Raw genomic sequence first — 24,227 nt, forward strand, 5'->3', positions numbered from 1 at the left:
GAAGTCCTTCATTCACAGAGCAGAAAAAGACCCAGACCCAGGCTTCTTTCACAAGACCAGCCAGGGGGAGAGGAGTGATGGCTGTAGAGGACGAGAGGGCAATAGGGGAAACCACAGGCCAGAACAATCCCTTCCCCAACAAGAGCTTTTTCCTGTCAACCACAAGAGTTTTTGTTGTTGTTGATGAATATACTTGTATTACGTTTTCACAATTATTCCTGCACAGTAACATAATATACAGCTGGACAGTAATTCATACCACAGGAATGTTTCTGTTCTTGCCCACCCACACACTGTTGAGCCCAACCCTTCACCCAATTTCCCATCTACCCTCTCCCCCACCCGGACCCCCACCCATCTCTTCCCTATGGCTGGGAAAAGAGCAGACAGGTCATGAACATACTGTACATAATAACAAAAGAGCTTTCTGTCCTCCCTTCACCACGTCAGGAAGCAGAGAGCTCTTTGAATGAAGTTAACTCAACCAGCCCAGTTTTCTCCACAGTAAATAGGCCATTACTCAGCAGAGTTGTTAAGTGGGCTGTGAGTTGCACTCCATTATACAAAAGCAGTTCAAACCAAGGACGTCATACGTACACTATATGAATACAGTAATATTTATGATACATATAATGTCTATGTTTCAGAGTTATTGCAACAGAAACGTTGTCCAGTGTAAATGCTGCACATGCCAAGACAAATATGTCATATGCAGCAAATGATGTCTATGGTTCAACCTCATGGCAATAGAATGTAAACGCGCTGGTCCAGACTGGTAATGTGCCAGACTGCCAGGAGACTGAAGTGAAGCCGAGCTGAGGGAAGGTCAGGGTGATGGTAGCATCCTGACGTGCCCAACGCCCTGGATGTCAGAGCCCGGAGTAGCAGCTGCAGCGCGGTACGGGTGGGAGGAGAGGAGCAGCACTGCCCTTCTGCACACCTGCCCGTCTGCTCTGCCCTAGTTAAAGAGGGGCAGAAGATACGTTCTGGGGGAGGTATGCCATCCCTGTAGCTCCCAGGGGTTTGGCCTTGTCAATGAGAGGCTAGCTGGGAGGATGTCACAGTGCTCACCCCCCTCGCTTCCCTTCCGCTCGCCCTCCCTGACCAGGGACCACTGCTGCACGAGCCCACACCCTGAACACGGCAGAACGGGCCTCTTATTCGGCCAAGGATCAAAATGCAAGGAAGAGCTTGACTGTTTCTATGTGTGCCTGTCTGTGTGGTTACATCAGGCACAGTGCACATGCAGTACTGTAGCAATGAGTGTACCAGTCTGCCACAGGCATGGTCAGTGTTCTGAATCCACCCCCTCATAGTGTTGACTTGTACAACACTTTGAGAACGCTGTTAGGTGAGGTCTAGTTTAAAGCTGTTACATTGGAGGTGTAAGTCAAAGTGATGGGGTTTCTGTGCCGCTGCTTCTGGAGTGCACATGCTGCACATGTGGGGCCGATGGAACTTTCCAGAAGAAGACAGCTTGGAGCTATGCGTTAACAAATGCTGAATATAGTAAGCCTACTCTGATAAGACAGAGATATAGGCCACTGACTTCAGTGTGCGTGTTAGTGCCACTCAGGCCTTGCACTGCACACAGCACACCACCCTCTGGTGCAAACGTCACAATCTTGAGTGGCTGTTTGTGTGTGTGCGTGTGTGCGCGTGTGTGTGTATGTGTGCGTGCGTGTGCGTGTGTGTGCGTGTGTGTGTGCATAGCTGAGGTTTGCATGCAGAGCAGCGCTGCTCATAAAGCACCAGGACGTGGTGAGTCGTTATCGCCTGACTACCTGCCATTTTCCATTTGACGGTTTCACCCACAACCTCCTTTATTCACCTCCGTCTGTGAACTATTACGGACGGTTCTAAGACATTGTGCCCCCATGTGCTACAGGAGACAGGCAACTTCCAGTATCTGCTTCTGCGTACTGAGAGTGAAGGAAGGGAGGGAGAAGAGGAGTGTGTGAGCAGCGTAGTGTGCTTCTTGTTTGCCTGTGTAGAGGCCTGCAGCTGCTGCTGTGTTTTGCATGCCATGGAAGCATTGAGGAGATTTGCATTACTGGTTTGATTAAGTCAGCGCGATCGCTGGGTTGGGTTGGGTGGAGTGCAGCTGGACCCTGGTGAGGCCAGGGCAGGGGAATCATGGGAAAGGGCCTGGCCAGGGAGGTTCTGCCTGAACGCATCCAAGCACAACATCATCAACGTTAACGGTCCTCAACATGATCCTTGCCTGGGGAGGTGCGTGCACACACATACGCGCACACACACGCACACAGCTGAAGATGCAGGACTAATTGCTCTCTAATTTAAATAGTATGGTCCAAAGCCGTTATAAAAATCCACACTTCCATGACATCAAACGTGGCACAGCATCAACCATGGAAAAAACAACATTGCGGCCGGCACAGACTTGACCATTTTCCCCATGATTGGTTGTTGTGTCATATTCATTTCATGCTGAGATGATACTAATATTTGATACTAATATTCCTAGGGTGGAGATTGAATATGCAGGGGAGGGCGGGGTGCTGCTGTAACTTCTAGGAAGGACCTTGTGGGAGTGGAAGGTTCTGTGACCTGAGTATTAGGAGCAATGGGGGCCTGCGGTCCAGTGCGGTCCAGTGCGGTCCAGCGGTCCAGTGCGGTCCAGCGGTCCTGTGCGGTCCAGTGCGGTCCAGCGGTCCTGTGCGGTCCAGTGCGGTCCAGTGCGGTCCAGTGCGGTCCAGTGCGGTCCAGTGCGGTCCAGCGGTCCAGCGGTCCAGTGCGGTCCAGCGTGGTCTAGGGGTCAATATGATGATGTGTTTCCTCCCAAGGCTGATTTCAGCTCAATTTGAGTCGCGGTTCAAAGTATTTTTTTCAGTAGCCTGGCTGGCATGCTGCAATGGCCCCTCTGCTTTAAAGCCTAATGGGGCTGATATACTCATGCCAGTAGAGTGCCTTTCTCTGTGTGTGTGTGTGTGTGTGTGTGTGTGTGTGTGTGTGTGTGTGTGTGTGTGTGTGTGTGTGTGTGTGTGTGTGTGTGTGTGTGTGTGTGTGTGCGCGTGTGCGTGCGTGTGTGTGTGTGTCCCATTTTAGTGCTAATTACAGAGCAAAGACCTCTATCTCTCTCTGGGGGGGAAACGAAAGCTGTACATCAATGGGGGAGGGGTGTCAAATCTGTGTGCATGCAATAACAGCTTATCTCCTGCAGCGGAAAGTTACAAAGTAGTTTTCTATAAGCTTGGCTATTTGCCGGATGCATTTCATACTGGAGGGGGTGTAGAAAAGCAGCCTGTCAGCCAGAACCATAGAATCTATTTTGTGTGTGTGTTTGTGTGTGTGTGAGATCCTATGCAGCCCCCATCGTAAAGTTCCTAGCCTCCTACCTCTCTAAAGTGAAACCCCAGGCAGTTTGAAGAGGGAGTATTGTGCTGACTGACCCTAGTTCCTGGCCCATAACTCGAGCTCCCTCTCTCCGCTCAGCACACGGTGTCCTGCCCAGTGCTATCTTCTCCAAGCAGGCGCCTCAACGGTGCTTTGGTAACCCACGATAGATGGCCCAGCTCATTGTGTTGAAGGTGTCTTTGTGTGTGGAATGTAGCCCCTCCTTCTCAGACACTGTGTTCCACCTCTGCCCCCCGAGACCCCAGTAACCACCATTTGTGTTTACTGAGCCCTCTCCAGTGAATGTGATATTCGCTTGAGAGGCTACTGCTCTCTGTCTCGCTCTCTGTCTCGCTGTTTCTTGCTCTCCCTGTCTTCCCTTTTCTCTCTCTCTCCCTACTCTCTTGGTCGCCCTTTCCCTCTCTCTCTCTCTCATTTGTACTGTCTTGTCTCTCTCTTTTGATAGTGAGATATCCCCTGTGTAAGTCTGCCACTGTGAAACAGCCGCGTCCCAGCTGTTTCTCACAGTGTTAAACCTGCCATCTCTTTCACACATAGACAAGGGAGGCGGGTCTGTGAGGAGAGGAGTCTGAGGCCCATGTGGAAAATGTGATCCGATTCCCTCAGCCATTGCCCCCCCGAAAGACACCCCCACTCCCCCCTCACCCCAGTCCCATAAAGCCCTGCTCTTTTCCACATGATCTGTTCTCCGGGCCTGTCCAACAGGCTCCAGGCCAGGCGTTACGTCTCTGTCTCTCTCCCAGGCTTCTGCTGTGCTGCCTGGAGCCCGCGCTCCTCTGCTCCTCTCCACACGCCGCGTTGTCATGACCACCGCAGGCAGGAAACGCTGGGAACTCGGCAAGGGGCTCTCGGAGCAAACTGGGGACAGAAATGTTCCAGGATCAGCCTAAAGCTCAGAGAATTGCTCTCGCGCCATTAAAATGTATCGCTAATAATGTTTTATGATGAAGTAGAGCGTCTCTAGTTTGTGTATGTGTGTGTGCACGTGCGTGAGTGTGCGTGTGTGTGTGACAGCATCTCCAGTTCACTCTCTAGTTCACTCTGAAGTCAAAGTGCGAGGACCTGCCTCGGAGACCGAGGCAGTCTGCCTAGTAATTGTAAAGGCTCATCAGAGACTTCAGCTCAGTAGACTGCACTATAACCTAACTGGTATAATGTAACAGAGCTCAGGGTGGGTCCACTGTAAAATGTATAATTTTCTAAGTAGTTTGTCAGTTGTTACACTCTTTTAACCGAGACCGTGTTTTTCTTCCTGTTCAGTGTTCAATCAGACCCAGTTATTTATCGGTGGCCCTCGTGAGGTGGACCCTTGGCCCCTGTGTGGCGTAAAGGCCCCGGAGTCTAGGAACCGGGCTTTGTCGTTATCAACTAAATATCCACCCGGAGACGAACGAGGGTTGCTCTGACTGTGGATATTTACGTTGATTTTATCTTTCATGGCGGCACAATTGATTCCACATTGGGCCACCGTAACCAAGACCCATCCTCTTCCCCAGATTATCCTCCCCTCCCCCGCCTTTTGTCCCAGAGGCCAGACTTCCCGAGATCAGTCATCCCGATTGGCTCCTGCACGGCTATCAGTCAATTAGCTCTGCCCCCCCCCCCCCCCCCCCCTCACCACACAGTTAGCACTGAAATGAACAGCGTGACTGCCAGTGCCATTTGAAGGACAATCAAAGAAAACAAAGTCCTAGAATCCAACTTTTTTCAAAGCTCCTCTAAACAAGCGAGGAGTTTGTATTAAAGGCACAAAGCTGGTCTGAGATCAGTGTAAAATAACATATCAGAGAATGACAGGCTGATTGATTCATTTATCTTGGGCAGAGTGTTGAAATAATGCTGCTGGCGTTGTAGTCTAATTAAATCATGTTTGTTTAGGGGGTGTTTTTAATAGAGCTGCCTGGTTGTCTTATGTTTCGGTAGGGTTATCTGCTGCTCCTAACACTGAAGTGCCTGAGTCGAGGTCTTCTAGCTAGTCTAGCTCTTCTGTCCACTACATTGGTCTGTTCTCCCTGAACACATATTGATTGGGTGGGAAAAGAAAGTGAATGTCACTCATTTGTTTGCTGCTTCCAAACGAGATATTTAACTAAAGCTAATGTTACATCGACAAATGCTCGTTCGACAAGGGAAGGGATTCAATCCAAAACGAAAGACTTTCAAATGCAATTTCCCAGACGGGTCACAGAGATCATGTTCAACTCAAGCAGAAATGAACTTCAATGGCAGTGAACGGGCCTTTTGTCTGTGTTGGTTTCAAGCTCATCATGGTCTTTTGCCCGGTTAGAGACAAAGTGTGGTCAATTCCATAGCTCATACATCTGACCCCCCTTGTCACATTTACCTTCCAGAAATACTTTGGCCTGGATCTAACAATGCGGTATCTCTCTGTCCTCAGAGCTCCAGAGATCATCCTGGGCCTTCCGTTCTGTGAGGCCATCGACATGTGGTCCCTGGGCTGTGTCATCGCTGAGCTCTTCCTGGGCTGGCCCCTCTACCCAGGGGCCTCCGAGTACGACCAGGTAGGTCTGAGGGTCTGCCCGTGGGGGGGAAGGGGGGGGGGGCAGAGGTGGGTGACAACCAGGAAGATGATGCCTAAATGAGAGAGAACCTCCAAGACAAGAGCTAGAATAAGTTGTTTCTGAATGCTACTATAAACAGGAAATGTGAAAGATTTCTCAATTCAAAACATCATTTAAATCCATCAAGGTGTGCATTCTACATAAGTGGCATACGAAGAATCTCCAGTCCACTTCTAGACGAGGACTGATATATCACTACAAGTCATGCTGTAGTAGTGTCAGTCAGAGAGGAAGGGAGAGGATCAATGCTTAGTAGCAGAGCTTTGCAAATTAGAGCTTTGGAAATGAGATAATATGTTTCAGGACTGGAGAAAAACAAACTGCTTGGTTTGTTCTGAGAGACAGAGCAATACTTGCTCAAGGCTTTCCCATAGAGCCATAAAAGAGAGAGAGGGAGAGAGAGAGAAGAGGAGGAACAGAGAGAGAGCGAGGGAGTAAGATAGGAAATGAGAGGAACAGAGAGATCTGTTGCTCTGGAGCACCGGAGCGCTGCTAATTGGTGCAAGTGGTTCAGTGGCATCTGCTGGAATAAACAGAGGGATCAGGAGCTGCCTGTTTGTCAGGAGGAGACGAGACACTCCTACACACACCACCCACACGCGCACACACACACGTGCACACACACACGTGCACACGCACACACACATGTGCACAACCAAGTAAGTTAGTCTACGCCTGTTGTTTACGAAGCATGTGACAAATACATTTGATTTGAACCACACACACACACACACACACACACATACACAAACACACACACACACACACACACACACACTCAGGCCTCATCCCGGTCACTCACAGAACTAAACAAATCATATACATTTTTATTAGTTACATGCTTGGTAAACAACAGGTATAGACTAGCAGTGAAATGCGTACTTACGGGCCCTTCCCAAAAATGCAGAGAGAAAGAAAATAGATAATAGAAAATGAAAATGAAAATGAAAACACATAATAATAAATACACAATGAGTAATAATAACCTGGCTCTACACACGGGGTACCAGATACAAGCACACCGGCTCAGGGTTACATACAGGAGTTTTTACTGGGTAGGTCACATGGTGGGCAAAAGCTCATGACCATAGTTGTGAATCATGGCTAGGGCCAAGAGTTTTTCCTGACGATATGACCTTGCCAAATTGACCCTGCTGTGAAAATGTGCCACAGCTAAGGCCTAACACACTGTGATTTTATCAGTAATGGATTATAGTGAATCTGGGTCTGGGCATATTCCCTCTGCAGTGAACATATTTACCAGATGTGATTATTTGAGTGTTATCACCCTAAATATTTGTGCCAGCAATAATTTTCCAAGTTTGACTGACTAACATTTTCAGTCAAACACATTTGCGCCTTAAAGGGCAAAACGAACAATATCCAATTAAGCGTGCCTTATTTGGCACGTCTGCATTTGAATGCTGTTTGGCTGATTGTGTTTGAAACTCTGAATGAAAAGTTGATGTGTTATTTGATATTTTCTCCTCGTCCTGTAGATCCGGTACATCGCTCAGACACAGGGGCTGCCTGCGGAATTCCTCCTGAGTGCAGGAACTAAGACTACCAGGTTCTTCAACCGAGTCACAGACTCTACCAACTACCCCCTGTGGAGACTGAAGGTAGGCCACTTTTACACACACACACACACTCACACACACATACACACACACACACACACACACACACACACACACACACACACACACACACACACACACACACACACACACACATTGAGAGACACTAATTACGATTGCCCTGTTGTTGCGTCAATACTCTCCATACACATCAAAAGAGGAGTTGGGTTTCAGTGGAGTCGATCATGTAAAACTATATTTGCCCACCAAGTGACCTACCCAGTATGTCAATGATGTATTAAGTGCCTTGCAAGAAATGTATGTGAAAAAATCCACAGGAGCTGATTGGCCCTTCCTAGTGCAGCTTTCTGCCCTCCTCATTGTAGAACCTTTGACCTAGATTTTTTATTAAACAATTGCTTCTGGTGGTATCCCTAAGACCTGTCTTCCCCCTTCACAAAGCTGGAGATCCTTCTGACCTAGATAACTACCGCCCAATTTCTAAACTATCTTGCCTTGCAAAAATATTAGAATCACTGGCAAACTCTCAGCTAATAAAATGTTTTCCACTTTGAATTATAGTCTTAATGTGTAACAGTCTGGTTTAGAGCACAGTTTCAGCATCTACACTTACATTATATATTCAATTGCTTAGATCATAGGAATCACTGTTCTGACATATTTATAGAACTTTTCAAGGCTTGAGATTGCCGACCATCTCCTACTCATTCGAAGGTGGTCTGAAATGGGCCTCGACCGGGCGTCGTGCAAGTGGCTTGGGAACTGTCAGACAGGGCACAATGTGTTTTTTCTAATGTGTCAGGTCAAGTTACCTCGATATTCCTAAAGGTGTCCTCTTTACTATTTCTACTATATAAATCATGTTGGTCTCTCTGCAAAAACCTGTAACATTCATCTGTATGTAGATGAGACTGTTATGAACGCTATTGCCCCTATGGCTGACCAGGCTGTTGGAGCTGCAATTTTAGATTTTTGTCGCCTTGCAGAAAGTCCTTGTTGATTTTAAAATAAATGAATGCGGGAAAAAACTGTTTTCTAATAATCGTAGAAATAATTAAGATGGTCTACATGTGTATGCATTGGGTGTTTGTTTCATCGAGCCGGTTCCCGCCTACAAATATCTGGGCTTTTGGATTGAGAGTAATTTGATTTATACATTTTTTTTTACGAATGAGCTAGTTAAAAAGCTGCGATTTAATGCCTCTGCCTAAACAGTCAACTTTCCTGCCAGTTCTTGACGATAGGGACACCATTTATGGGAATGCAGCAGCCACTACTATTAAATCCTTGGATGCTGTCTATCATAGCACCCTTCGCTTTATCACAGGTGACAGTTGTAATACTCACCATTGCATCCTGTATCAAAACATTGTCTGGTCCTCATTAAAGTCCCGTAGATCACTACATTATTCCCACTTTGTTTACAAAGCTCTACTACACAAGCTTCCGACCTACCTCACTTCACTGTTAAAATGAAAAAAATATGAGACAGCCAACCCGTTCACAGGGATGGTTAACTCTCGAGGTTCCATTACTACGTAACGATCTAGGTAAATCCGCCTTCAGTTTCAGTGCCCCACATTTTTGGAAAAGCCTACAAAACTCTTAACTCTCTGGTGCCTCTAGAGCAGTTTAGGACTTTAATGTTAAATTAATTTAGTGATAATTGCAACTGTTTGGATTTAATGCAAATAATTGTATGTGTTGTGTTTGAAGCTGTAGTGTTGATTCTGTAAATTCTAGTTTCTTTTAATTTTATTAATCATTTTTAATTTGGTGTATTGTTGTCCTTAGTCCACAATTGAAAATGGTCTCAATGGGTCCCCCTGAATAAATGTGTTTTAAAAAATGAGCTACAGAAGCCCAGTGTGAGGCATTGACAGGATAGACTCAACACTGGCTCCAAACAACGTTGCTCTATTCAGGCCACTCAATAAGGTGCTGACCTGTTCAAGCACCAGCATTTTCCCCCCTTTGGGAGTACTTTGGAGTCATGCAGTGAATCTGCAGACATATTTTTACTGTATTGAACATCCTGACCCCACAATACCAATATCTCAGCTGGATATATACGCCCTCACTGCTCTACTGCACTTAGCAATATTCTCTCCCAAGATTGATCAGCTCTCCTTGGAGACTCACCACGACTCCGTCCCAAATGGCACCTCACTCCCTATAAAGTGCACAACTTTTGACCAATGTGCCATTGCCTGACACACCCCATGTCTTTGTTCTTATTCATACAAAATGAGGCACAACAACATAACACATTGACATCCAATAATGTAGGTCCTTGCAACGTTGACCTTTCAGTAAGGATAACACCCTGTCTGATGTGTGTGTGTGTGTGTGTGTGTGTGTGTGTGTGTGTGTGTGTGTGTGTGTGTGTGTGTGTGTGTGTGTGTGTGTGTGTGTGTGTGTGTGTGTGTGTGTGCTCTTAAGTTATACAAGAGGCTGTCACTGTGTGAAAAGGTAGAGAGATAAGTTATTACCTTGTATATTAGGACACGGCTACAGCCTCATATTTGTCCATGGTTGTTGGCAATGGAAAATCAGATAGCTAGTAACCAACAACTTTTTCCCTTTCGCTGAGACAGAAACAGGGATAGGCCTGTCAGAGTGATTGCTAAGCTTCGCTTCGACCTTGGCTTGTCGTGTATTTCCATTTTACAGCAGCCGTGATAATGCTGATACTGTAATTAAAACGAATACAGCGTGTTTGGTCAGAGAGTTTTCCTCTGATTAATAGGTCCGTAAGATTAGTGTGTGTCCACATACTACATGTGGGTGTGTGTGTTTCTATGCTTACACGTATGTCCCTGCTTTTGCCCATACACACGTTTTGTGTCTGTATTTTATATTATTTAACTAGGCAAGTCAGTTAAGAACAAATTCTTATTTAAAATGACAGCCTACCAGGGAACAGTGGGGTAACTGCCTTGGTAAGGGGAAGAACAATAGATTTTCACCTTATCCGCTCTGGGATTTGATCCAGCAACCTTCCAGTTACTGCCCCAACGCTCTAACCACTAGGCTGCCTGCCACCCCAAAAGTGTGTGTTTCACCACCCCAGGCCTGCTAGCTCAGTCCTTTTGCCGATAAACAGCAGTGCTCAGTCTTGCTAGTAATAGCTAGCTCAGTCCTGCTAGCTAGCTCAGTCCTGCTGCCGATAAACAATAGTGCTCAGTCCTGCTAGCTAGCTCAGTCCTGCTGCCTATAAACAATAGTGCTCAGTCCTGCTAGCTAGCTCAGTCCTGCTGCCTATAAACAATAGTGCTCGGTCCTGCTAGCTAGCTCAGTTCTGCTGCCGATAAACAATAGTGCTCAGTCCTGCTAGCTAGCTCAGTCCTGCTGCCGATAAACAATAGTGCTCAGTCCTGCTAGCTAGCTCAGTTCTGCTGCCTATAAACAATAGTGCTCGGTCCTGCTAGCTAGCTCAGTCCTGCTGCCTATAAACAATAGTGCTCGGTCCTGCTAGCTAGCTCAGTCCTGCTGCCTATAAACAATAGTGCTCGGTCCTGCTATCTAGCTCAGTCCTGCTGCCTATAAACAATAGTGCTCGGTCCTGCTAGCTAGCTCAGTCCTGCTGCCTATAAACAATAGTCTGTAATGAGGGACATGTAAATAGAGTATTTTCAGAGACTAGAGGAAGTCTCATGGGAACTGAATGGACCATCTGTTTCTTGTCTCCACAGACACCCGAGGACCATGAAGGAGAGACAGCGATCAAGTCGAAGGAGGCCCGGAAGTACATCTTCAACTGCCTGGACGATATGGCGCAGGTTCAGAGCACTGTATATACAATACACACACATGCACGCATGCACAGACACACTCACACACACACACACACACACACGCAGTGGGGCCCTTTGCATATGCAGTCGCACAGGGGAAATGAAACCGGCTGTGCTTCGACTGAAACCCTTCTTCATTTCAGATTATTTTCTTTCTTCTTATTTTCTCTAAAACCACCGCTTAATAAATGACAGGCTGACATCGTAGTCGAGCATTTGGTCAACTCAGTCACAGTATTTCCTGTGTGTAGTTTGCTTTCTTATTTAAGCTGGGTGAATGTTGTGGCCATCACCTAACTGGACTCGTCTGTGTAGGACATGTACACAACGAGACAGAGAAGGCTAGAGGATTTGCAGCGTGGGAAGCAAGACAATAGCCTTTAGCCCTTAGATAGGTCGTATTCATCTGGAAATCATTTTAAAACATTTCACAAGGGCAAATTTAAATTAGGGTTTCTTATTGGAATAGTCCAGGTAGTCCCTGCCTGTTTCAGTCCGTTTTCTTCCGTTTGCTGCCCAATGAACAAGAGCTTGCTCTCTCCAGCGCAACGTTTACAGAGAGAACACCTGTGGGAACCCATTTGTTTAGTAAAACAAAGAAAGGATGCATTACAATGTTTACGTAACCAGGAAGTGACTCATACAACTAAACCCTGGTGTAGAAAAGCACTGTCGCCAAACGGCTTATATCTTATGTGATCCTTCTCATAACACGTCTCCTCTCCCCAACTCTCATTCCGATTGCGGTGGGAAAGTTGACACAGACCTATGACATTTTGCAGATAATGATACGATAGTGTCCCTGCCCATATTTTGTTCTCACTGTCACCCGCCCAAACATACTAGTTTTATCAACACGCATACTGTAGCATACATACCGGTAATGATGGAAACCGTGATACATTTCTCAGGCATCTAAAATGTCTTGTTCCTTGAGGGGAGGATAAAAAGTTGTCAAGGTACATGACAGATTAAGTCAGGTAAAATATGACTTGAGGTCTACAATCTGATTGCAGTTTGCTCCGTACACCACACACACACACACACACACACACACACACACACACACACACACACACACACACAAATCGTCTGGTACGTTAAGTCCTTGGGGTTGTCCACCTCATGCGGACCAACAATTGTTTACTTCACTGATGTCCTATCTGGACTATTAGAGTTGACCCAGTGCCCAGCCAGAGTGCTCCAGGTCTGGCATAGTATGCAGGCTCAGCGGAAGTGGTGCTCGGTGAAGTTAGTGCCTCTGCCTGGGTTAGTTTAGGAGGCCATATCTCCAAGCTGCTCCTACTCCCAGACACACAACACTGATCTAATGAAATCAACATGCCAGGACCCCATCCAACACACACACAAACACACACACAGCACAAGAGGTTGTGGTGGCACCTTAATTGGGGATAACGGACTCGTGGGTAATGACTGGAGTGGAATCAGTGGAATGGTATCAAATACATCAAACACGTGGTTTCCATGGTTCCAGGTGTTTGATGCCATTCCATTCGCTCCGCTCTGGCCATTATTATGAGCCGTCCTCCTCTAAGCAGCCTCCACTGACGCACAGGTAGGCAGGCTCTCACACACACACACACACACACACACGCACACACAGGTTACTAAAATAAACAGAAAGTAAAAAAAAAAGAGAAGCCCAGTCCTAATTGGGAGAAGAGCTCATGCCGAGTCAGAATCTTTGGCCAGATAAATAAGTTTGCAGTGTGGACATCTGTCTTCATTTGTATAATGGATCATATCAGAAGGCACAGGAGAGAGAGACTTGGGTTGATTACTGGGACGTCTGCCAATGGTGACATTCTTGTTGCTTCCACACTGTCTTGGGAAATATGGGGAGAGCGTAAAGTTCTGGAGGACCCATCTCCATTTGATCTCTAGTTAGCACTAGCTAAACTGGATGCAGCCTGAATGGAGAACTAGATAGACGGAGGCCAAGAGATTTTAGTCGTGGCTATGTTTTCACCACACACAACTCTGCGACCCAGCATGACTTTACAATAGCAGTTGCTGACAGCGAAGCAATGGCCGAAAGACAAGCTCCTAACATTCAGTTTCACTACTACTAAATACTCTCCCTTTCCTCTAAGTCATATTACTGACCTCAACTCAGATGGGATGCTGTTAGTTGTCCAACATTAAAACTGATATTCTACACTAGGGTTGTGAGTTTGTTCTGTACACATCATAGTCTTGCATGGTTAACTCCACCTCTCCTCAGGCACAGGCAGCCTGATGTGTCCCAGTGCAGCTTGGACATCTGCTGTCATGTTCTCCAGTGCCATGTCATGTCACAGCTCCTCAGTATAGAAATAGAAGCACTAGATTCTAGATGCTATTTCTATAATAACATCTGCGGTCGTGTCCTTGTGTTCTGGAGTGAGTGCCACGCCATAGGTCCTCAGGAATTACTAGATTCTAGATGATATTTCTATAATAACATCTGCTGTCGTGTCCTCGTGTTCTGGAGTGCCATGTCGTAGGTCCTCAGGAATTACTAGATTCTAGATGATATTTCTATAATAACATCTGCTGTCGTGTCCTCGTGTTCTGGAGTGCCATGTCGTAGGTCCTCAGGAATTACTAGATTCTAGATGATATTTCTATAATAACATCTGCTGTCGTGTCCTCGTGTTCTGGAGTGCCATGTCGTAGGTCCTCAGGAATTACTAGATTCTAGATGATATTTCTATAATAACATCTGCTGTCGTGTCCTCGTGTTCTGGAGTGCCATGTCGTAGGTCCTCAGGAGTTACTAGATTCTAGATTCTATTTCTATGATATAATGTCTCTGAGGCCCGAAATATCCATAGACATGCGTATACAGACACTGCACTCGTCATGTAAACTACACTGAACAAAGATAGAAACGTAACATGCAACAATTTCAAAGATTTTACTGAGTCACAGTTCATATAAGGAAATCAGTCAATTGAAATAAATTCATTAGGCCCTAATCTATGGATTTCACGTGACTGGGAATACAGATATGCATCTGTTGGTCACAGATACCTTAAAAAATAGGTAGGGGCTTGGACCAAAAAAACAGTATCTGGTGTGACCACCATTTGCCTCATGCAGCGTGACACGTCTCCTTCACATAGAGTTGATCAGGCTGTTGATTGTGGCCTGGGGAATGTTGTCCTACTCCTCTTCAATGGCTGTACGAAGTTGCTGGATATTGTCGGGAACTGGAACGCACTGTCGATCCAGGGCATCCCAAACGTGCTCAATGGGTGACATGTCTGGTGAGTATGCAGGCCATGGAAGGACTGGGACATTTTCAGCTTCCAGGAATTGTGTACAGATCCTTGCAACATGGAGCTGTGCATTATCGTGCTGAAACATGAGGTGATGGCGGCGTATGAATGGTACGACAATGGGCCTCAGGATCTCGTCACGGTATCTCTGTGCATTCAAATTGCCATCGATAAAATGCAATCGTGTTTGTTGTCCGTAGCTTATGCCTGACCATACCATAACCCCACCTCCACCAGCAATGTTGCACTCTGTTCATAACGTTGACATCAGCAAACCCCTCGCCCACACGACGCCATACATGCTGTCTGCCATCTGCCCGGTACAGTTGAAACTGGGATTAATGAGAAGAGCACACTTCTCCTGTGTGCCAGTAGACATCGAAGGTGAATATTTGCCCACTGAAGTCTGTTACGACGCTGAACCGCAGTCAGGTCAAGACCCTGGTGAGGTCATCAAGCACGCAGATGAGCTTCCCTGAGATGGTTTCTGACAATTTGTGCAGACATTCTTCGGTTGTGCGAACCCACAATGTCCGGGTGGCTGATCTCAGACGATCCCGCAGGTTGAAGACGCCGGATGTGGAGGTCCTGGGCTGGCGTGGTTACACGTGGTCTGCTGTTGTGAGGCCTGTTGGACATACTGACATATTCTCTAAAAAAAATGACGTTGGAGGCTTATAGAGAAATAACATTTTAATTAATTGGCTACAACTCTGGTGGAAATGCATGCAGTCAGCATGCCAATCGCAGGCTCCCTCAAAACTTGAGACATCTGTGGCATTGTGTTGTATGACAAAACTGCACATTTTAAAGGGTATTTTTATTGTCCCAAGCACAAGGTGCACCTGTGTAATGATCATTCTTGATATGCCACACCTGTCAGTTGGATGGATATATTGGCAGAAGAGAAAGGCTCACTAACTGGGATGTAAACAAATGTGTGCACAATATTTGAGATAAATCATTTTTGTGCGTATGGAAAATGTTATTTCTGCTCATGAAACATGGGACCAACACTTTATATGCGTTTATATTTTTGTTCAGTGTATAATAGGACCATGCTCAATTTCAGAGCTTTTTGTGTTGTGGGCAGGATAAAAAGAAGTGATGATTATACTAAAAGTATTCTACTGCTCTTTGACTTTATGATCTAGCATACTCATAGAGAGGTCTTGCTATGGCTCGGCATTCAATCAATTCACTACAATAGAATGCCTGCTGTTCTCCGTAACATTAACATATATACTGTACATTTCTGCTGTGCTACATTGCTAGTATGGAGTTAGATTGCCTCCGTACACATACATAGGCAAGGCGACACATTCGCAATTCGACTGAGTGCATTTCCCAAAGTAATTTTTCCCTCTCGCAGAGGACAGCGTGATTATTTTCCCCACCTCATTCCAGAGATTATTCCTTTATCACGGCGAGTGGAGATGTGCGAGGCAGGGAGGGGTTAGGGACGGAGCCTGAATAACTTGCGTAGGAACGAGAACTCAATCATATTGTTTGGCGTTGACTGGCAGTACATCAGATAGCCCCTGAAGCAGGGCTATAGGTAAGCTGTATCTTTATGAAAAACGGGCCCGCTATCTCAGCATAGCAATCGCAATAAACAAGCACGCTTGTCCCCGTCTGTGTCCCTGTCCCCCAACTCAGATTTGCCACTGAAGGCTGTGGGCTGCTCCAGAGCGGCTCTGCCTCAGTTTATACCTCTACCTCCCCCTCTGCCTCTACTTCCCCATCTACCTCTACTTCTACCTCCCACTCTGCCTCTACATATCTCTCAGCCTCTACCTCCCCCTCCTCCTCTACCTCCCCCTCTGCCCCAGCCTCTACCTCCCCCTCCTCCTCTCCCCCTCAGCCTCTACCTCCTCCTCTTCCCCTCTGCCCCAGCCTCTACCTCCCCACTGCCTCTACCTCCCCCTCTGCCTCAGTCTCTACCTCCCTCTCCTCCTTTCCCCCTCTGCCTCAGCCTCTACCTCCCCTCCTCTGCCTCGCCTCAGCCTCTACCTCTGCCTCAACCTCTATCTCCCCCTTCTCCTTTCCCCCTCTGCCTCAGCCTCTACCTCCCCCTCTGCTTCAGCCTCTACCTCTGCCTCAGCCTCTACCTCCCCACTACCTCTACCTCCCCCTCTGCCTGTCTCTACCTCCCTCTCCTCCTTTCCCCCTCTGCCTCAGCCTCTACCTCCCCTCCTCAGCCTCTACCTCCGACTCAGGCTCTATCTCCCCCTCCTCCTTTCCCCCTCTGCCTCAGCCTCTACCTCCCCCTCTGCCTCATCCTCTACCTCCCCCTCTGACTCAGTCTCTACCTCCCCCCCTCTCCCCCTCTGCCTCGGTCTTTACCTCCCCCTCCTCCTCTCCCCCTCTGCCTCAGCCTTTACCCCTCAGCCTCTACCTACCTCTACCTCCCCCTTACCTTCTTTTAATAAGCAAACAGCAATACATATTGGGTTAATTCTTCGTTTATTTTGCTTCTCAGCAGTAGATAAAAATCTCAGCGACGGCGCCAGTGGAGTTTTGAAGCGGCTCCGCTCTTTTCTATGAATACCAGTGTAAATGTTTGTAATGTCAGTAAGGTGCAAGGGTATCACTATGCGCTGTGACACTGGTGTTGACACCCTAACTGATGAAGCCTTATGAAGGTCGTATGTGTGTTTATAAATAGTTCTATCCATGGGAAAGGCAGCAGTGTTTTTCCTGTCCTTCGCAGCAATAGTACAGGCTGCCTCTGAAATGGCACACTATTCCCATAGGGCTCTAGTCAAAAGTAGCACACTATATACAGAATAGGGTGCCATTTCAGACACGGCCTCAGTAAACACTTTAAGGTCAGGGGAAATCTGCGATTGCTACATCCATTTTTTGACTTTTAAATGTATGATATATACCTATTGATTCTTGAAGACTAGCTTAGTTAAACGTATGAGCTTAGTTAAATTATCTTACCCCATCTTACCCAAATATGAGCTTGTTTTACTCCTTTGTTTATCAACAAAATTATTGTAAACAATATATAGCCTCAAAATATGGTTTAAAAATGTCATTTTTATGGTCAGTCATTGCATCCATAACTCTGTCTATGAATTTAAGAGCGGTGACATTTCTCCAACCCCATCCTTCAGCTGTTTACCATATCAGTGTTTGGGTCAGGCTTTGTTATTGTTTACACTGCAGATTGCCCCTTTAAGGTCTGAAAATGTCCCTCCGAAATGCTAATCGCTAATGCTTATTCTGTATGTTGTCTGTCTGCAGGTGAATATGACGGCAGATCTGGAGGGTAGTGACTTGCTCGCGGAGAAGGCAGACAGGAGAGAGTTCATCGACTTGTTGACCAAGATGCTGACAATCGACGCAGACAAAAGGATCACCCCCATCGAGACCCTCAATCATCCCTTCATAACCATGACCCACCTCCTCCCCCACAGCACACAGTACGTCTATTCTAGAGGTTCCACCCCGTATCTCATGGACATAGTTAGATAGTGAATAGATAACTGGGCAAAAAGTAGCCTAGTAACTGAACTAAATCGAAATGAGGCAGGCTCATACTCACCTCTCCCCCCCCCCCCCCCCCACCCTCTCTCACTCCAGTGTCAAGTCCTGCTTCCAGAACATGGATATCTGTAAGCGTCGTGTGGGCATGTATGACACGGTCAACCAGAGCAAGACCCCCTTCATCACCCACGTGGCCCCCAGCACCTCTACCAACCTCACCATGACCTTCAACAACCAGCTCAACACTGTGCACAGCCAGGTACCTACTGTGCACAGTGTGGATGATTTTACTTCACATACTCCTCACAATTCATACAACCTCAACTACTGTCGGTGGTGACCAGCACTATCCATAACCAGGACATGTAGCAAGCTAATGTAGTAATGAAGCGTTTGCACTACTACCCGTGTGCAATACACGTTGCAAACAATGTGTCATTAGGACGTCCCCGGGATGTAACGAAATGGTCTGTTAAAGTCGTCAGGACATTGTGTCATGGTCCCCTGGGGGTTTCGTCGAGTTCCCGGCTGGTCCCGGGGACGTCCCAGAGGACATTCTTTGAGACGTTCTGTCGTGGTCCCCTGGAGGTTTTGTCTAGTCCCCAGTTTGTCCCTGCAAGATTGACTTCATCAAAACATTAGGAAATTCTTTCTACGATAAACATTAGAAATTTGATGGCCATGCATTATTTTTGCAAAAAAGACCTTGCAAGCTAATTTAATTATGTGCGGCTGCTAGCCAAATAGCGTTACACTTTTCTGATTAAAAGGAAGCTATTTTTGACAAATGTTTTATTTTGAGTGAAGGAAAACTATAGTTTCACGCCGCTGGTCACTACTGAAGCAAAAAAGCTTACCACCGGTTCAATAAAAAATGCAGGTGGAATGGTCCTGAGAATGGTCTAATAAGGTCCTCACATGGTCCTCAGTGACGTCCTGGGAGCTTACAGGGAAGTAGACAAAGGTCCCCCAGAGAACTTTCCCTTGGGACTATCACACAAGGTTCTTAGAACGTTGCGTCAAAACCCTTAAGGGACCTAATGGGAGTGTCACCTAGTATCCTCAGGACGTCCCATTGGCTGGGCAACCATTAGCTTGGTTCGTGTGTTTTTTCAGGCAAACACTTTACACAGCACAGTACGCACAATCAGCCCACATCTCTTTATTTGAAGGCAATGCATTGACCATTTGCAAGAAAACACTCCCTATAGTAGGGACGCTAAAGCAGCATATTAAGGCCAAGACAGCCAAGCTAGGTGTCTGTCTGTGCCTCAGGCTCATGGGGGACTGTCACAAACTGCTGAAGAGATACATGACAAACTTACACTTCCTGCTTGGCTTGCAGTTTAGCGCTTTTCAGGCCTTCAAAATCCCACTAGCGGGCTTCCTCCTCCTCCTCCTCTCCTCCTCCTGTTTCTCTTCCTTTTGCCTTTTGAGCTTCAGCATGTAGGGCTTTGTGGGGTGTATGTGACTCTATACTGCTGACTTTTTGCTTCTGCTGGAATCATGAAATGGCTGCATACTTACATTTTTCAGATTGTGCTGAATTAGATTTGCAGCTCTCGTTTTTTTCTGGCAAACAGTGTTCTTTATCACTAAACATATTGACAGGCACAGAACCCACTCTGTGCAGGTCGAGGTAAAACCTAGACTGCGCTGTAATAAATAGCTTAACGCTCATTTTTCTACCTCGCCATCAGAGCAACTTGGTTCTGTGTGGTATGAGCAGCGCTAAGTAAGTGATTTATTTAGCCGGAAAACATTGAAATGTCTTTGAGTTTTTTATTTGCAGGCTCTCTCTGTGTTGTGTATGATGAATGCCACACTTGCATATTGATTAACTCCCCTCCCCCGGTGCTCATCGAGCTTGCTAAGATGTGCAAAATGAAAAATGAACGTGCCGTCTCTGAATTTTCAACCACTCAGGCTTAATGAAAAGACCCTAATTAATCCGGGTGTTGTCGAACAAATAGTATTTGAGTTAAGACCTGAGCGCACTGGGTGTCTTTAAAAACATTTGTTCCTATCAAAGCTATCTTTAAGCCTTACTTAGGCCTCATTGATGATCTCCCCATGTCCAAGGTCATATTGATTAGGCACCAAACAGAAGAAAACAGACTAAAACAGGGAGGGACTACCTGAACTTGTCTATTAAGAACCCTCTTTTTTGTTGTCCGTTGCAATCCGTTTCGTTACGGTATGCCCTAATGAATACGACCCAGGTTTACAGCAGTTCACGCAATTAGCAAGTGCCTGACATCTTTTGAAATAGGTCTGCTCAAGGATAAAGATGTGGAGTCAAGATAGTGAAGCCGAGAGACAAAATGTCAGTTTGCCCAGCAACTACTCTGCTCATTATTAGACTTTGGCAACATTTGCATTTTAAGAGCATTGCATAAGACTCAATTCTGTCACTTAGGAATCCAGTTGGCTCTTTCAATGTTGACCCTTCACAGAGATAATGGCGTGTCTTGAGTCCAGGATTATTTGGGTCCGTTGAGACATATTGTCGTGTAGCCAGAGGGAGGACAAAGACACTGGGAGGAGAAAGGATTTGTCTTTTTGTCTCGTCTCCTCTAACCTGGGTTTTATTCATTAGGGCTCACTGTAGCAAAATGTAGCAAAAATGTTTTGCAACGGAAAACAAAAACAAGTGCTTCTTATTGGACCAGCTCAGGTAGTCCCTCTTTGTTTCAGTCCAGTTTCATCTGTTTGGTGCCTTATGAATATAACCCAGATCAGTGTTTCTGTCTGGTTCCTATAGTGCTTCATTGAAGCCTCTGAGTGTGTACATGCATGTGGATATTTAGTTGTGTTCACAATACATTGAGAGAATCTCCATTGACGTGCATACTTGTGGCAGCTCTAACAGTATGTGTGTATGTACATGTACAGTATAGACAAATAATCCTCTGTGGCTCAATGTATTGTTTATGTACAGTAATTATAGCACTATCAAATACTAGGTTGGTGATGGAAGTGATTTGTCACATTGATTCTCTCTTTCAATCACATACTCTATTTCTCTCTTTCTCTAGGTTCTCTCACTCTTTTCACTGAAATGCAACATGTACAGTACATTAAAGCTGATGGACACAGGCTGAGAAATATCACACTGATATTTATAATATTCAGAGAGATATTACAATGCCCTAATTTTGCCCTCTGTTTGAATGTATCACTAATGTACCATTAAGACATCTAACGCATAATAAATAAATGACAATTATATTTTATGTCGCGATGAGTTATGATAGTATCCCCCCCCCCAGCAACCCACCAACCTTCAGAACCTTTTGAGCTTACCACCACCACCCAGCATTTCCTCATGGCTTTTTGTTTTCGATCCCATTCTTACTTTAGGCCACCAACCTAGCTCCCTCCACCACCAGTGCCACCCTTTCCCTTGCCAACCCCGAAGTCTCCATACTAAACTACCCATCTGCACTCTACCAGCCGTCCGCAGCCTCCATGGCTGCCGTGGCCCAAAGGAGCATGCCCCTGCAGCCCGGGGCCCCTCAACTCTGTCCTGCCCGGCCTGACCCCTTCCAGCAGGCCCTCATCGTCTGTCCACCAGGCTTCCAAGGTAAGAGATTAAACCAACTGATGTATGTGTGTATGCTGTGTAAAAAGGCCACAGATCTAGGATCAGCTTCCCCTATCCCTGAGCTTAACCTTAAGCATTGGTCCTAGATCAGTGGTTAGGTGTCTGTAACGATGGATTGTTTGCCGCCATCTTGGAACAGGTTTACTTTGAAAAAGCATCAGAAAGATAAAAGATTGCAACAGGATTACCTGTATACATAAATGCTAAATGAGTGAATTAAAATAGCCTCTATAAGCCGTTATATAGCAAACAGTGCTTGACTTGGGAAGGAGCTCACTGGTGCTGAGTACCGGCACCTCAAATGTTCTACTGCTTGAGCTCCTATTCGTCTTATAGAATATTAGCTCAAAAGTAAATATAAACAGTACCGGCACCCAAAATGAGTAACGGCAACTATTTCAAACACTGCCTGTCAAAGGCTCAGTCAGTTTCAGTAGACTAGATCAGCACCAGGGAGTTTTGTTTTTCTCCTGAAGAGAGAAGGGCTGATCAAGCTGTGAGCAGGCACTGCACACCACTGGCTGTGTAGATTTTTTTGTTCTGTAACTTCCACTGACCCCCCAAGGCCACGGCAGTCTTCATGTTGAAGAGATATGCTGTGATACATTTATGAGCTAATTAGTCATTTAAAAATGCATTTATCTATGATTGATGCTTTTGAACCACCGCTCTGGTCTAACCTCTGTTTATGAGGTTAACTTAATGTTTTCAAGATGAATCAGTAATTGAGTACAGTATCACTATAAACTAATAAACTGTTTTGAAATTAATATTTTTTCTTGAACAATTTTGCCATCATTGTTTCTTCCAGGGTGCAGGCCTTTTTGTGTGACACATAGAGTATTGTTGTTGTTGTTGACCTCATCTATGTTGTTGTGTGTCCTCAGGGCTGCAGGCTTCCCCGTCCAAGCACACAGGCTACTCTGTGCGGATGGAGAATGCCGTTCCTATAGTGACGCAGGCCCCCGGCGCTCAGCCGCTGCAGATCCAGACAGGCCTGTTGACACAGGTAGGGAGTAGTGACGCGGCCGTCGTCGTGGAGATCAGGGGGCCCACATATAGTCCCTTAATTGCATCTCTGAACTCATAATGATAGCTCATCTTTGTTCCCCTGTGGTGCACAATACACTGAACCTATTCTATTTACTGGGAGACATGAATGTCTCCCTAAACACACATATGGCTAAAAGGGTCTTTTGTATGCTTTTGTTGATGAAAGCTACTTTGGAAATGTCAGGCCGTACCTCTGTATCCTTTACCTACATCAGTGTAACAGGCTAGCCTTTGATCAAGGCAGGGAGTCAGTCTGTGTGTTCTTGTGATCCTTCTGCCCCTGCTGGTAGCTGCTTTGCCTGAGTCAGTTAAACCCTGTTTCTAGTGTCCTCTCACCCTCCCTTTCTCCTGGAGGAAGAGGCTGCCATGGTTTGATGAACAAGGGAGAATTTGTTTGTTCGCGTTCAGAGTTCTCACTAAAATCCTTAGCAGTGTAGCTGTAGTAGGTTTACCAGCTAATGTACAGTCGTTTGAAAGAACATACATACCCATGCATTATTCCTACAATAGACTATAAAGTCGTAAAGTGGAGCAGTAGGCCACCTCCCCCTCTGGTTTCTGGAAATTTCCATAAGCGCTTTAAAGTCCTAGGAGTAAGAAGGGTTCCCTTATCTCTTGTTAATCATGCAGTAGCCAACTAGCGAGGCTCTCTGTGCTGTGTAGAAGACTAATCTGTCAGATTCCAAATGATGATTAGCTTTAGGGCTGCTTCCAAGTCAGGCACTCTGGAATTATAGGCCTCAGAAGAGAGGGACAGATTAGGAAACGCTTGAGGTTTTTGAGGGGTTCGCTCAACTCCAAAAGGCTACAAAGGTCACCCTATACCCTATAGCATTAACTTCATTTATAGCATTCATTCAGAAAGACTGCCTCAAAAGAAGCTTTTATACAATATTTCTACAGTATATTCAATTCTACAGTACAAAGCATGCCGTTTGTACAGATCAGTAGCACATCCAATACGTGGAAGTACTGGATCTAAATCCCTCATTCCCTTTGCTCTGGGAGGTCTCTAGTGGGTGTGGGTGGGTTTAGCCTTCAGGCCTTTCTGCAGCCACAGCCCACCCTCGGCCCAGGTCGGGCTCAATCTCTCTGGGTGTCTGTAGAGCAGAGCTGAGGCTGGGTGGTGGAGCTGTGAAGGTGGGCCCCAGGCAGGCTGCCAGGCAGGACCTTTATCTGGATCAGGAATGCAGAAAATTTGGAAACAATTGGGGAGTGAGAGCCAGGGCTTTCAGGGCCCTGAGGTGACAAAGGGTTTTTTCCTCGGGGAGAAGAGGTTGTTGTTGGGAGGCGGGGAACTAGCTAGCACCGCTGCTACTGGGGCGATGGGCCTGGGAAGAAAAGAAAAGGGCCTCTTAACCGGGTTAGGGGCAGACAGGCCGATTACACAACACAGACGCCCGGCGAGAGAGGAATGCATACTG

General features: G+C 46.2%; 1 protein-coding gene across 46 annotated transcripts in view; it reads left to right on the forward strand.

The window, feature by feature from the left end:
• The window catches only part of LOC110532326 (homeodomain-interacting protein kinase 2), a 107,581-nt gene that overhangs the window by 70,100 nt on the left and 13,254 nt on the right, over positions 1-24,227 (forward strand). For 15 of the 46 annotated variants that reach the window (XR_016495132.1, XR_016495150.1, XR_016495133.1 and 12 more), the window contains exons 3-9: positions 5,777-5,900; positions 7,460-7,582; positions 11,257-11,343; positions 17,901-18,079; positions 18,240-18,402; positions 21,507-21,729; positions 22,638-22,759. Coding sequence is in view for 30 of the 46 variants with exons in the window: in XM_036977712.2 (XP_036833607.2) it covers positions 5,777-5,900; positions 7,460-7,582; positions 11,257-11,343; positions 17,901-18,079; positions 18,240-18,402; positions 21,507-21,729; positions 22,638-22,759 (1,021 nt within the window). In the remaining 16 variants the exon portion in view is untranslated. Of the gene's footprint in view, positions 1-5,776; positions 5,901-7,459; positions 7,583-11,256; positions 11,356-17,900; positions 18,080-18,239; positions 18,403-21,506; positions 21,730-22,637; positions 22,760-24,227 lie in introns of all 46 variants that reach the window. The other 31 variants (XR_016495129.1, XR_016495147.1, XR_005051748.2 and 28 more) reach the window with 3 other exon arrangements.

Source organism: Oncorhynchus mykiss, chromosome 1, assembly GCF_057628025.1.
Source record: "Oncorhynchus mykiss isolate SJ-2025 chromosome 1, ASM5762802v1, whole genome shotgun sequence".
In the NCBI taxonomy this organism is placed as follows: domain Eukaryota; kingdom Metazoa; phylum Chordata; class Actinopteri; order Salmoniformes; family Salmonidae; genus Oncorhynchus; species Oncorhynchus mykiss.